This window comes from Mobula birostris, chromosome 28 (genome assembly GCF_030028105.1).
Source record: "Mobula birostris isolate sMobBir1 chromosome 28, sMobBir1.hap1, whole genome shotgun sequence".
NCBI lineage: Eukaryota > Metazoa > Chordata > Chondrichthyes > Myliobatiformes > Myliobatidae > Mobula > Mobula birostris.
In genome coordinates, this window is record NC_092397.1 from 17,305,883 (window position 1) to 17,319,485 (window position 13,603).

Below are 13,603 nucleotides of genomic sequence, written 5' to 3' on the forward strand. Positions count from 1 at the left end.
CGACAGGACCAGTCGGGCTCTCTGAGATCAGTAATCCAGTCCTGTTCCCCGGGAGAGCTGGATCATCGGTGGGCAGGGCTGGGGGCGAGGCGCAGGGGACAGAGAAGGAGCATCGCGCTATGTGTGGGGAGGGGGAGGAGGGAGCACCGGACCCCTCAGGGGCAGGAGGGAGCGCCAGCTGTGGGGGCAGCTGTACCAAGGGAGCGCCTCACTGCCAGAAGGGCAGTAATGAGGGAGCACCCTAGCAGTACCGAGGGAGTGCCAACTGAGAGGGAGCTGTGGGTGGGTCAGTACTGAAGGAGCTCCCGCTGGAGGGTCGGTACCGAGGAAATGCCTAGCTGTGGGGGGGGGGGTCAGTAACAAGGGAGCACTACGCTGTGGGAGGGAGAATTCTGAGGGAGTGCCTCCACTGGGGGAGGGAGAGTACTGAGGGAGCACCTGTGAGAGGGAGAGTACTGAGGGGAGCACCTCACTGTGGGAGGGAGAGTACCGAGGGAGGGCCTCGCTGTGGGAGGGAGAGTACCGAGGGAGCGCCACGCTGCGGGAGGGTCAGGACCGAGGGAGCGCCGATGTCAAAACAGCCGCCCCAGGTACCCAGAACTCAAACGCGTGACCTGAGTAACTGAGCCGCCCCGCCCCGCGGCCTCTTGCTGTGCATCGGGAAAGTCAGGCGGAGAGTAGACCCCTCCCCCTGGGGTGAGCTCAGTTCCGTGTCTGCCCGTGGAAGATGGCGTGTTCCGCTTTGCAGTTTGTGGAGCTGCTGTTGTACGGCGCGGCGTTTATCTGCGGCATCGTTACCGCTGCCCTGGTCACTGTCATCCAGGTACGGAGCAAGGCTTTGGAGCGGGGAGGAGGGCGGGTCACACTCATGGAAAGTTGTTCAAACTTTGCGAACAACCCCAAGTTTGCGCTGAAACTTGCCGAACGCCGCTGGCGCAGGCTTTAACAGTTCCTGCTATTGGGCAGGAGACCTGCTGTAGAAGTGTCGAGTTTTGGAAGTTCTCGGGGATTTTAACACGAGTAATGGGAGGAAAGTTTGGGGAGGGAGGTCGGCGCTTGAGGAAGGAGCCGACTTCGGCTGAATTGTGTGCCCAGTCCGCTGTTAGTTCCTCAAACCCTTCACGCCTGAGCTCTGCAAAGCTGAGCGCGTATCCCTGTCTTGGCCGTAGAGGCCCTACAGCCCACGGAGTCGCTGCTAGTCACTGACCCCCCCCCCCCCCCCGCCGCACAGACTTTAACTTTCTCCCGTCGACTCTCCCTCAGCTACCAACCTGCCGTGGGGAGGTGGGACTTTAAGCCATTGAAGTCAGAATCTAGCCCATGCCAAAAACTTTTTAAGCTGTCCGCCCCGGGACCGTAGCCCCCCCACCCGTGTATCCATCCAAACTCCTCGTAAACGTCGAACTGCAGCTCGCACGAGTGAAGAGGTCTCTCCCCACCCCCCCGGCGTTCCCCTTTAACCCTCTCACCCTTAATCCGTGGCCTCTGGTTGCAGCCCCACCCGGCCTCAGTGGGGAAAGCCCCGTCTGTTTACCTACCCCCTGGGTAGATGCCGCCCGACCTGCCGAGCTCCGGCCAGCGCTTTGTGCTGAGCCCCTTGCGTTTGCTTCCACGGCGACCGCTCCGGCCCCGAATTGTTTCCTTCCCTAGCTCAGCGCACCATGTAATGCTCAGCCCCGTACGGACAGTGCGCAAGGAGAGCTTTTTCTCACCGTACTTCGCCCTCCCGGACCTTGGGGGGACGCGAGAGGTTCTACAAGATGCTGGAAGCCTCCAGCGAGCCGCTGGCGCAGCACGGCAGGACAGGCAGGGTCCGTGGAGGGGACTGAAACGGTGGACGTTTCGGGTCGGGACCCCTTGATGGAGAGGTGTGCCCTGTAGACCTGGAGCAAGGAGACACGGAGGAACATTTCAGCTTGTGGGGTGCGCAGGGACTTTTTCCAGGCAGTCCACTGGGGAGGGGGGAACTTAAGAAGAAGTTTTTCGAAGGTAGAGGGGGGGAACTGCGACAGAAGAGGAACTGAGGCCTGGGGCGGATCTGCCACGATAGCACTGCCTTGAGGGGCCGAGTGGCCTCCCCTGTGCTTCGGAGGAGAATGGGGTGGGGTGGAGCGGGACTGTGACCGAATGGCAGACCATGCTCGATGGGCTGAACGGCCTACTGTCCCATTTGCTGCCTCGCTTCAGCTCCCTGTGGGGCATGGCCAAGTGTTTAACGGTTCTCGCCCTTACCGGAGGAGACTTTGGGAACTCTAAGCCTGCCCTGCTCCCTGTTACTGTGGATGGTGAGGACGTGGATGTAGTGAGGACCTACAAGTACCTGGGGGTTCACCTGGATGACAGACTTCAGGGGAGCACCAACACAGAGGCTTTGTACAAGAAGGGCCAGAATCACCTCTACTTCCTGAGGAGACTGAGGTGCTCTGGAGTGTACAGGCCTCTCCTTCACACGTTCTACCAGTCTGTTGTCACCAGTACAACCTTCAATGCGGGCGGTGTGCTGGGGCAGTGGCATCAACACGGGTGATGCCAACAGGCTCGATAAACTGATTATACAGGCTGTCTCTGTTATCGGAGTCAAACTGGACACACTGGAGGCCGTGGTAGAACAAGGGACCCTCTGGAAAATCCTGGCAATTCTGGACAATGTTTCTCACCCTCTGCATGCCACCTTGGCTGAACAGAGGAGCACTTTCAGTAACAGACTAAGACAACTCTGCTGCTCCAAAGAGCGCTATGTGAGGTCATCACTACCCTCAGCTCGATAATGAGTCAACCTGTCGCTGGGGAAGTGATGACCCCCTCCTGTTAGACTGTTTGAGATAACTTATTTTTTACTCTTTCTTACTTCTAATATTTGTATATCTGTGCACTTGTAATGCCACTGTGACACTGTAATTTCCTCTGGGATCAATAAAGTATCTGTCTACCCAGCCTCCCTTCCCCCATCTCTGGGAACCCATTCACCCCACTAAGGTGTCTGCGTTCCTCCAGTTCAGGCCTCTTGACCCTCCAATTTATCACCGACCTTGTGCCTTCAAGCCCGGGCCCTGAGCTCTGGGATTCGATCCCCCCGTGCCTCCTAAAGCTTTTATCCGGGCATTTCTCCAGCGGGCTGCCTGTGGTTTGTTGGTAAGCGTGGATGGAGGCTCCGGTCCGACTCCGAGCTCCGACGCTGCGTGTGGGCGTGTCCACGCTGAGGGTCTCCCCGTGCATCTCCTCCCGCTTGAGGGGGCGTAAGTCGGCCCCCTTAGTGTTGGGGGGGGAGAATGTGAGGGAGAATCGTTCGGAGGGGGACAATGGATGGATTTGGTGTGCGGGCCGGCATAACTTGTGTGGGCCAAACGGCCTCCCTCTGCGTTGACGTCAGATGGGCCTTTCAGCCGGCTGTCTGGTTCTGGTGTCTGACGCAGGCCTGATTGCCTTCATGAGTTAAATACTTCTGCCTGTCAAACGTGCCATCGTAATTGCTGCAGAACCGATTAAAGTCACGATCTGGATTTGAAAGTTCGTCAGATCCCGAGAGTGCAGCTCAACTTGATTACAGAAAGCAAATGCGAACGTGCACCATGGAATTTCGAGCCCTGTTCACCGGGGTGGAAGCGAGGCGTGAGGGGAAGAGTTGGGAGATGAAGATCGGCTTTGGTTGTCCGGTCTACGCTGAGACGTAGAGCGAAAGGCCCCATTTGCGCCGACGTCCGAGGCGTGCTGGGGGCGGCTCGGTAGCATAGCGGTTAGCTTGGCGGTTTACAGTGCCGGCGGCACAGGATTCGGTTCCTGGTGCTGCCTGCGAGGAGTTTGTACGTCCTTCCCCCTCCCCCGTGACCGGTTATGGTTTCCTCCGGCGGCTCCTGTCTGAAGGCCAACCGGTCAGTGGGTTAACTGGTCACCGTAAATTGTCCCTGCGATTAGGACCCCTTTGCGGGCAATTGAACCCCCACTCCGCCCCCCAAGACCTTGCAAACGGACCCCGTAAAGCGCAGTGCTCTCCGCCGGGGGAGCGGGGGTAAGTTCGGAGGAGGTGCGCGGAGCAGAGTGGCGGCTGCCTGGAACGGGCCAGCAGGGCTGGGGTTGGGTGGGTGTGGGGGAGGAATCGGATCCAGTGGTGGTGTTTCAGAGGCTGTTGTACACGTGAATACGGAGTGGGGGCAGAAGAGATTCCGACTGGGTAGCCTCCAGCCTGATGGCATGAACATTGATTTCTCCTTCCGGTGATATTTTTTTCCCTCCTATTCCCCAGTCTGGCCTCTTACGTCTTCTCCTCACCTCCCTCTGGTGCCCCTCCTCCTTCCCCATTCTCTCCTCTCCTCTCAAATTCCTCCCTCTTTGGCCCTTTACCTTTCCCACCCACCTGGCTTCACCTCTCGCCTTCTATCTAGTCCTCCTCCCTTTTTATTCTGGCCTCTTCCCCTTCTCGGCCCTGAAGAAGGGGCTCGGCCCGAAACGTCGACTGTTTGCTCCTTTCCATAGATGCTGCCCGGCCTGCCGGGTTCTTCCGCCCGTCTTGTGCGTCCGTCTTCTGCGTTTCCGGCGTCCGCGGAGTCTCCCGTGTCCAGGAGCGGGTTAGTCCTGGCACGGACGTGAAGGGCCGAAGGGCCTGCTCCAGCTTGCTGGCTGGGGTGGGGGGGGGGGGGAATCTGCCTCCCTGCTCGTCCGGGGCTACTAGAAAACCCCGGACCCAGGATTAGATCGCGCGCTCCCCTGCCGCCGGTCAGGGATGGAAATCCATTCCGGCCACCGGAATTTAAAGGGACAAAAGTGGCATGGCACCTCAGTGGGATGGGGTTGGCTCCCCGACTCGCTGTCCTCCGTGGGGCCTGGGACGCGACCGTGTGTCACCGTGCTACACTGGGGGACTCGCAGTGGTTCCGAGCCAATACTGGAGCTATACCTCCCTTCCCTCTCCCGAAATCACCCTGTGTGCTCTCTTCCCCGTCTCTGGAACCCTCTTTCTTCCTGAGGTCTCCCTCCTTGCTCAACTGAGCTCTCCCCAGCCCACTCTTAGACATAGAAACATAGAAACCCTACAGCACAATACAGGCCCTTCGGCCCGCAAAGCTTAGAGCTACCTAGGCTTTACCCATAGCCCTCTATTTTTCAAAGCTCCATGTAGCCATCCAGGAGTCTCTTAAAAGACCCTATCGCGCTGGCAGCCCATTCCACGCACTCACCACTCTCTGCGTAAAAAACTTACCCCTGCCATCTCCTGTGTACCTGCTTCTTAAAATCACCTTAAAGCTGTGCCCCCTCATGCTAGCCATTTCAGCCCTGGGAAAAAGCCTCTGACTATCCACACGATCAATGCCTCTCATCATCTTATACACCTCTATCAGGTCACCTATCATTCTCCGTCGCTCCAAGGAGAAAAGGCCAAGTTCACTCAACCTATTCTCATAAGGCAGGCTCCCCAATCCAGGCAACATCCTTGTAAATCTCCTCTGCATCCTTTCTGTGGTTTCCACATCCTTCCTGTAGTGAGACAACCAGAACTGAGCACAGTACTCCAAGTGGGGTCTGACCAGGGTCCTATATAGCTGCAACATTACCTCTCGGCTCCTAATCTCAATCTCACGATTGATGAAGGCCCTCCCCCCCCGCCCTGACCCTTTCTCCTTCTCCTGGGCCAACTGCCCCCTCACCCTCCCTCTTCCTCCTGATTTCACCCCCCCCCCCCAAACCCCTTCCCCAATCCCTTCCTGCCCTCCCTCTCCTGGTCTTCTGGCGGTTTGTGCCGAGGGTTAACGAGATAATGAGTAGTTCCTGACTGGTCCTGTGATCTGATTTATCAGCCAGCCGGGCCGAGCTGGGAGTCTGGAGGCAAAGTCCGCTTTCCTTGGCAGTGTTCACCTCCCCACAGTAACCCCTCCGCCTCTGGGGAAACCACCATCTCTCACCAGAGACGAGTTGCCAGCAATCAGATCTCTGTCTCTGGTGACACCGCGGGGTGGGGGGGGGTAAATTCCGGCCGCAAGACTCCCTGTGGCTCTGTGAGGTTTAGCCCCAACAGTGAAGGGAACTGGGTCACCCCTCCCCACCTGCACCGCACCTCCCGCGAACCCCCTTCTTTACTGCCCTTCGCGTGGCATGGGTCTCCCTTCTTTCTGGGGGGGGGAGGGGACTGCCCCTCTGAGTGCGGTGGCCAACGTCACTCCCCGTCGTCGGTCCACCGCACCCCAACTCTGCCGGCTGTCCGCGCGCGGGTTCCACGCGGCAGGCTGCGGGTGGGGTGAGCGAATGCGGTTCTGAGCTCCGCCTGCCTCCGAGCCTGGGTCCCCCGCTCGAAGGACCCTGGGGGTTGCTGCGGCCGTTGATTGTCTCGTCTCCCTGCTGCTCGGTTAGGCTGCCCCCCCCGCCCCCGTGGGAGGAGTTGGCATACTGTACAAGCTGCGATGTCGGTAAAGTTCATTTGAATACCCTGCATGCTGGCGTCTGGGTGTGGTCTGCACCAACCCTTCATATCGAGCACAACAGAAGTGAGCCCCTGGGGTGGGGGGGGGAGCAAGAGGGATTTCACCACCCCCTCTAAACCTGGCCCCCGACGGCCCACCAAACCCGTTTCTTTGCCACTTCGTTTTTAAATTCACTTTACTTATTCAGATGGTGCCGAAAGAGAAGGCTTAATTATGAGCAGGAAAGGGCGGCGCAGTGACGTAGCGGTTGGGGTGCGTTGGCGCTTACAACGCCGGCGATCGGGGTTCGATTCCCGCCACGTCCTCCCCGTGTCTGCGTGGGTTTCTGCCCAGGTTCCAAAGATGTACAGTTAGAGCTAGCAAGCGGCGGCGTAGGCGGGCTGCCCACGCCGCAATCCTCGCCAATGTCACATGATGCAGCCGAGGTATTTTGCTGGGTGGGTCGATATAAATATAGCGGATGAAGCTAATCTATCGTCAGGCCTCTTGTAATATCTTTTCACGCGTCAGTTTGCTTGCCTCGTGATATTTGAATTGAGTTGACTTTATTTCTTCCTTCATATACAGGAGAAGTAAAAATCTTTACATTACGTCTCCGTCTAAATGTGCAAATTATAGTAATCTATAATAAATATTATATACAATAGGACAGTCGATAAAACATAGAAATACAGTTGTGTCAGCGTGAATTAATCAGTCTGACGGCCTGGGGGAAGAAGCTGTCCCGGAGCCTGTTGGTCCTGGCTTTTATGCTGCGGTACCGTTTCCCGGATGGTAGTAGCTGGAACAGTTTGTGGTTGGGGTGACTCGGGTCCCCAGTGATCCTTCGGGCCCTTTTTACACACCTGTCTCTGTAAATGTCCTGAATAGTGGGAAGTTCACATCTACAGATGTGCTGGGCTGTCCGCACCACTCTCTGCAGAGTCCTGCGATCGAAGGAGGTACAGTTCCCATACCAGGCAGTGATGCAGCCAGTCGGGGTGCTCTCAATTGTGCCCCTGTAGAAAGTTCTTAGGATTTGGGGGCCCACACCAAACTGCGTCAACCGCCTGGATGCCATTAGATGTTAAAAATTAAGGCTGGTTCTCACTGTCACCATCAGGAAGGAGGTACAGGAGCCTGAAGACACACACTCAATGATTCAGGAACAGCTTCTTCCCCTCTGCCGTCCGATGTCTGAATGGACACTGAACCCGTGAGCACCACCTCACCATTTTCACTCTATGTTTGCCCTACTGACTTAGTTTACTTTTAAAGATATTTCTTAGTACAATTCAGAGTATATTTTATGTATTGGCTCTGTACGCAAGTCAACAAATTTCGCCACACGATAAACCTGATCCGGCTTCTGTGATTTCTGAGGGCAAGTTCTGGCACGAAGTCACAGATCTGCCACCATTGGAGATTCCTTTGCAAATGAGGAAGTCCAAAACTTGCCTGCCTTCGAACTATGACTTCATAATTTAATTCAGAATCAGGTTAATTATGGCCGGCATAAGTTGTGAAACTTGTTAACTGCAGCAGTACAATGCAATACATGATACAGAAGGGGAAAAAAAAAGTAAATCAATTGCAGAGAGTTTAAAAATAAAATTGATTTACTTGTTAGATATGTTTTATTTAATATATATGTACCGTCAGGTTCTGTTGACTGAATAAGTCGAGGGAAGATGATCTCTGGCCAACCAAACATGAGATTGAGGTGCAAGCATGTTTGTATGGATGCTGCGTGATGTGTCAGCCTGTTACAGATCAGTACCACGAAATAACAGGCACCAGATGCAATTAAACGATTTAGCTGTGTGATTCCTAATTTGACTAGAGGGTTAGTAAAGTAAAAGGATAAGAAAAAGGGCCCGTTTTAACGAAACAGTCGAATGTGCACAAGTTGGGGCTCACGGTGTCCCTTTCTCTGATCCTCCATCGACTTCCCCCGGGGCCTCGTCGACTCCCGGCCGCACTCCAAGTCCACTCCTTTCTCGTGTCTTCTTAAGTAAGTAGTTGAAGAAAATAGAAATTAAAAATGTAGTGAGATAGCGTTCGCGGGTTCAATGTCCATTCAGACATCGGACGGCAGAGGGGAAGAAGCTGTTCCTGAATCGCTGAGTGTGTGTCTTCAGGCTCCTGTACCCTCCTACCTGATGGTGACAGTGAGAAGAGGGCATGTCCTGGGTGGTGGGGGTCCTTAATGATGGAGGCCCCTGCTGAAGATGTTCTCAATGGGGGGTGGGGGGGTGGGGGGGCTGTGCCCGCGATGGAACGGGCTGAGTTTACAACCCTCTGCAGCTTTCTCAGACCCTGTGCGGGGGCCCCTCCCTCCGTACTGGTGATGAAACCAGTTAAAATGCTCTCCGCCGTGCATCGGGAGAAATTCAGTCACCTCTGGTGATGGACCGAAGTTCCTCAGACCCAGAGTGAAATACAGCCGCTGATGAGTTGTCTTCGCTCGCTGCTGTCCGTCCTGCCTGTCAGGAAACCCTTAACCAGTCGTGTCTGTTGGGCCGTGTTGAGAAAAGGTTGTGTGACCGCGGGTTTTTGTCTTTGGACCTGCGGAGGACGAGAACTGACCCGAAAGGGGTGTAGAAGATGATAAGAGGCACAGATCGAGTGGACAGAGACCCCCCCCCCCACCCAGGCGGAAATGGCTGATACGAGGGTGTAACTTTAAGGTGATTGGAGGAAAGTATGGGGGGATGTCAGAGGTAAGTTATTTACACGGAGAGTGGTAGGTGTGTGGAACGCCCTGCCGTGGGGTTGGTGGCAGAGAACATGTGAGAGACTCTTAGTTGGGCAGAAAAATAGAGGGCTGTGTAGGAGGGGAGGATTAGATTGAGCTGAGATTAGGTTAAAAGGTGAGCACAACATTGTGGGCCGAAGGGCCTGTACGATGCGGTTCTGTTCTGCCTTGTCACAGAGTCGTAGGAAAGGACGACACAGAAACAGGCCCTTTGGCCCATCCAGTCTGTGCCATACCATTAAAACTGCCGAGTCCCATCGCCCTGCACACAGCCCTCCACAACCGTCCCATCCATCATCCATGGACCCATCCAAACTTCCCTTAAACATTGAAATCGAGCTCACATCCACCGCTTGTGCTGGCAGCTCGTTCCACACTCTCAGCACCCTCTCTGAGTGAAGAAGTTTCCCCTCATGTTCCCCTTAAACTTTTCACCTTTCACCCTTAACCCATGACCTCTGGTTGTAATCCCACCCACCCTCAGTGGGGAAAGCCTGCTTGCATTTACCCTCATAATTTTGTACACCTCTATCAAATCACCTCTCAATCTTCTACGTTCCAAGGAACAAAGTCCGAACCTATTCAATCTTTCCTTACAACTCGGGTCCTCCAGACCCGGCAACATCCTTATAAATTTTCTCTGTACTCTTTCAACCTTATTTACATCTTTCCTGTAGGTAGGTGATCAAAACTGCACACAATACTCCAAATTAGGCCTCACCGACATCTGATACAACTTCAACATAACATCCCATCTCCTGTACTCAATACTCTGATTTACGAAGGCCAATGTGCCAAGAGCTTTCTTTATGACCCTACCTACCTGTGACGCCACTTTCAATGAAATGATGTCCCTGTGTCCCTGTGTCCCTGGATCCCTCTGTTCTACCTCACTCCTCAGTGCCCAGTTCTGTAGGGCCTACCTTGGTCGGTCCTCCCAAAGTGCAACACCTCGCATTTGTCTGCATTAAATTCCAGCTGTGTGCGCATTTGGGAGTGGATCTGTGCGTACTTGCCCGGTCTGGGTAAAACAGCTGGCCGACTGCAAGCTCGTGTTGTAGGTGCAGTGAGGCGTGACCTGTACCTTCTGACAGTGGGCAGAGTAAACAGAGAGGGGTCTGCAGAAGCAGGGACAAAGTTTTTCGCAACTCATAAATTCCTCACTGAATTAGTCCCCCCTGCTTACACAGTGTCCACATCCCTCCATTCCCTGCACCAACACACCTCTATCGTATTTACCGCCACCACCCTCCGGCAGCATGTTTCGGGCACCCACCATGTCTCTGTCGAACTTCCACCTCTCGCCGTAAATGCGTGAATTCTAGTGTTAGACGTTGCTTACCCTGGTTAAAAGATGCCGGCTCTCGACCCTATCTGTGCCTCCACTGGACGCCGCTTTTCTGAGGCACCGCTCCTTGAAGATGTCCTGGATACGACGGAGGCCGGTGCCCATGATGGAGCTGACTGAGTTTACAACTCCCTGCAGCTTGTTTTGATCCTGTGCAGTAGTCTCCACCCCCCCACAACACCAGACAGTGATGCAGCTGGCTAGAATACTGTAGAAATTTGCCAGTGTTTTAGGTGACAGGTCAAATCTCCTCAAACTCCTAATGAAATATAGCCGCTGTCGTGCCTTCTTTATAACTGCATCGGTGTGTCGGGCCCACGTTAGATCCTCAGAGATGTTGCCATCCAGGAACTTGGAACTACTCACTCTCTCCACTTCTGATCCCTCTGTGAGGGTTGATTCATGTTCCCTCGCCTTACCCTTCCTGAAGTCCACAATCAGCTCTTTGGTCTGACTGACGTTGAGTGCCAGGTTGTTGCTGTGACACCACTCCACTAGCTGGCATATCTCACTCCTGTACGCCCCCTGAGATTCTACCAACAGTGGTTGTATCATCAGCAAATTTATGGATTGCATTGAGCTGGGCATAACCACACAGTCATAAGACCATAAGACAAAGGAGCAGAAGTCAGCCATTCGGCCCATTGAGTCTGCTCCGCCATTTTATCATGAGCTGATCCATTCTCCCATTTAGTCCCACTCCCCCGCCTTCTCACCATAACCTTTGATGCCCTGGCTACTCAGATCCTATCAATCTCTGCCTTAAATACACCCAATGACTTGGCCTCCACTGCTGCCCATGGGAATAAATTCCATAGATTCACCACCCTCTGCCTAAAAAATTTTTTCCCATTTCTGTTCTGAAAGGGAGCCCTTCAATCCTTAAGTCATGCCCTCTCGTACTAGACTCCACATCATGGGAAATAACTTTGCCACATCCACTCTGTCCATACCTTTCAACATTTGAAATGTTTCTATGAGGTCCCCCATCATTCTTCTAAACTCCAAGGAACACAGTCCAAGAGCGGACAAACGTTCCTCATATGTTAACCCTCTCATTCCCAGAATCATCCCGGTGAATCTTCTCTGTACCCTCTCCAATGTCAGCACATCCTTTCTTAAATAAGGAGACCAAAACTGCCCACAGTACTCCAAGTGAGGTCTTACCAGTGCCTTAACCCTCTCATTCCTGGAATCATGGCTATATAGAGAGTAGAGCAGTGGACAAAGCTCACATCCCGGAGGTGCGTGCATCAGTGTTGACTGTCAGCGAGGTGGAGATGTTGTTTCCGGTCCACACAGACTGGTCTTCCGGTTCGGAAGTTAAGGATCCGGTTGCAGAGGGAGGTAGATTGGAAACCTCAAGCTTTCTCCCATCCAACTCCCTCAATATACAGCTCGTAATATACAGCCCCTGCCACCTAACCAGAGGTGGACAAAGCCCAGTTCCACCACGGGACGCACCCTCCCCACTACTGAGCACACCTACAAGAAGCGTGGATGCAGGAGAGCAGCGTCCGTTACCAGGGACACCTCCCGGGCCGTGCTGTCTTCTCCCCACCGCCAGCGGGCAGGAAGTATGGGAGACTCGGGTCCCACACCTCCATGTTCAGGAGCGGTTACTACCCCTCGACCGTCGGGCTCCTGAACCCGGGTGGATAGCTTCACTCACCTCAAGCCGACTTTCCTGCACTGTCTCCGGTGTTAATCCCCCCCCCCACCGAGGCTGGTGGATCTCGGACACCCTGCTTCCAGAGGGCAAAGTGGGATCAGCAAATGGGGTCAGAATGGCCCAAGCGGGCCGAAGGGCCTTCTTAAACTCTAATTAGTGGGATCTTGCTGTGTGCTTGTCTGCTACCATTCCCCTCCCCCCTCACCCGCTTTCAGGCTGAGAGAGATTATGGGAGGGGTGGAAGGGGAGGTGGCCGCGGTCTCCCCCAGGTGCTGGTTCTAGTCCCGGATACGGCACTCTCCGTGGAGACTGACCCATGCTTGCGTCCCGCCTGCAGGGGGACTTCGAAGGGAACTGCATCCTGTACGGCGAGGCCAGCTGGAACGCCACGGAACAGGTGCTGGGCGTAGCGAGCTTCGGCAGCGGCTCGCTCTGCAACTTCGTGGACTTCGTCTCGCTGCTGGTCGCCATCTACTGCTTCTGCACCGTCTTCTACTTCATCTACGCCATCTGCCTGGAGGAGATCACCCGGTGAGTGCGCCTGCAGGCGGCAGGGGTGTGCCGTAACTGGAGCACCCTCGGTGCCCGTTCCCCCACCCCCCACCCCCCACCCCTGTCACTCCCCTACCCCTGTCACTCCCCTCCTGACTCTGTAACTCTGCTCTGGCCCCTACAGCCCTCCCCGTCTCCGTAACCCCCTCCCCGTATCCGTAACCCCCTCCGGCCCCTACACCCCTCCCCCCCTCCCCGTCTCCGTAACCCCCTCCGGCCCCTACACCCCTCCCCCCCTCCACCCCTCCCCCCTCCGCGTCTCCGTAACCCCCTCTGGCCCCTACACCCCTCCGCGTCTCCGTAACCCCCTCTGCCCCCTACACCCCTCCCCCCCTCCGCGTCTCTAACCCCCTCCGGCCCCTACACCCCTCCCCCCTCCCCATCTCCGTAACCCCCTCCCCGTATCCGTAACCCCCTCCGGCCCCTACACCCCTCCCCCCCCGCGTCTCCGTAACACCCTCCGGCCCCTACACCCCTCCCCCCCGCGTCTCCGTAACCCCCTCTGGCCCCTCCCCCCTCCCCCCCTCCGCGTCTCCATAACCCCCTCTGGCCCCTACACCCCTCCCCCCCTCCACGTCTCCGTAACCCCCTCTGGCCCCTACACCCCTCCCCCCCTCCGCGTCTCCGTAACCCCCTCTGGCCCCTACACCCCTCCCCCCCTCCCCGTCTCCGTAACCCCCTCTGGCCCCTACACCCCTCCCCGTCTCCGTAACCCCCTCTGGCCCCTACACCCCTCCCCATCTCCGTAACCCCCTCCCCGTCTCCGTAACCCCCTCCAGACCCTACACCCCTCCCTTTTTCTGTAACTCCCTCCATCCCCTACACTCCTCGCTTACTCTGTAACCCCCTCTGGCCCCTACACCCTTCTCTGTCTCTGTAACCCC

At 55.8% G+C, this 13,603-nt stretch overlaps 1 protein-coding gene across 2 annotated transcripts in view; it reads left to right on the forward strand.

Moving 5' to 3' along the window:
* The first annotated feature begins 706 nt into the window (after window positions 1–706).
* Window positions 707–13,603, forward strand: part of LOC140188983 (transmembrane protein 179B-like) — a 46,748-nt gene continuing 33,851 nt past the window's right edge. For both annotated transcript variants that reach the window (XM_072245645.1, XM_072245644.1), the window contains exons 1-2: window positions 707–823; window positions 12,505–12,698. In XM_072245645.1, coding sequence (XP_072101746.1) covers window positions 728–823; window positions 12,505–12,698 — 290 coding nt within the window. In that variant the 5' untranslated portion in view covers window positions 707–727. The remainder of the gene's footprint in view (window positions 824–12,504; window positions 12,699–13,603) is intronic.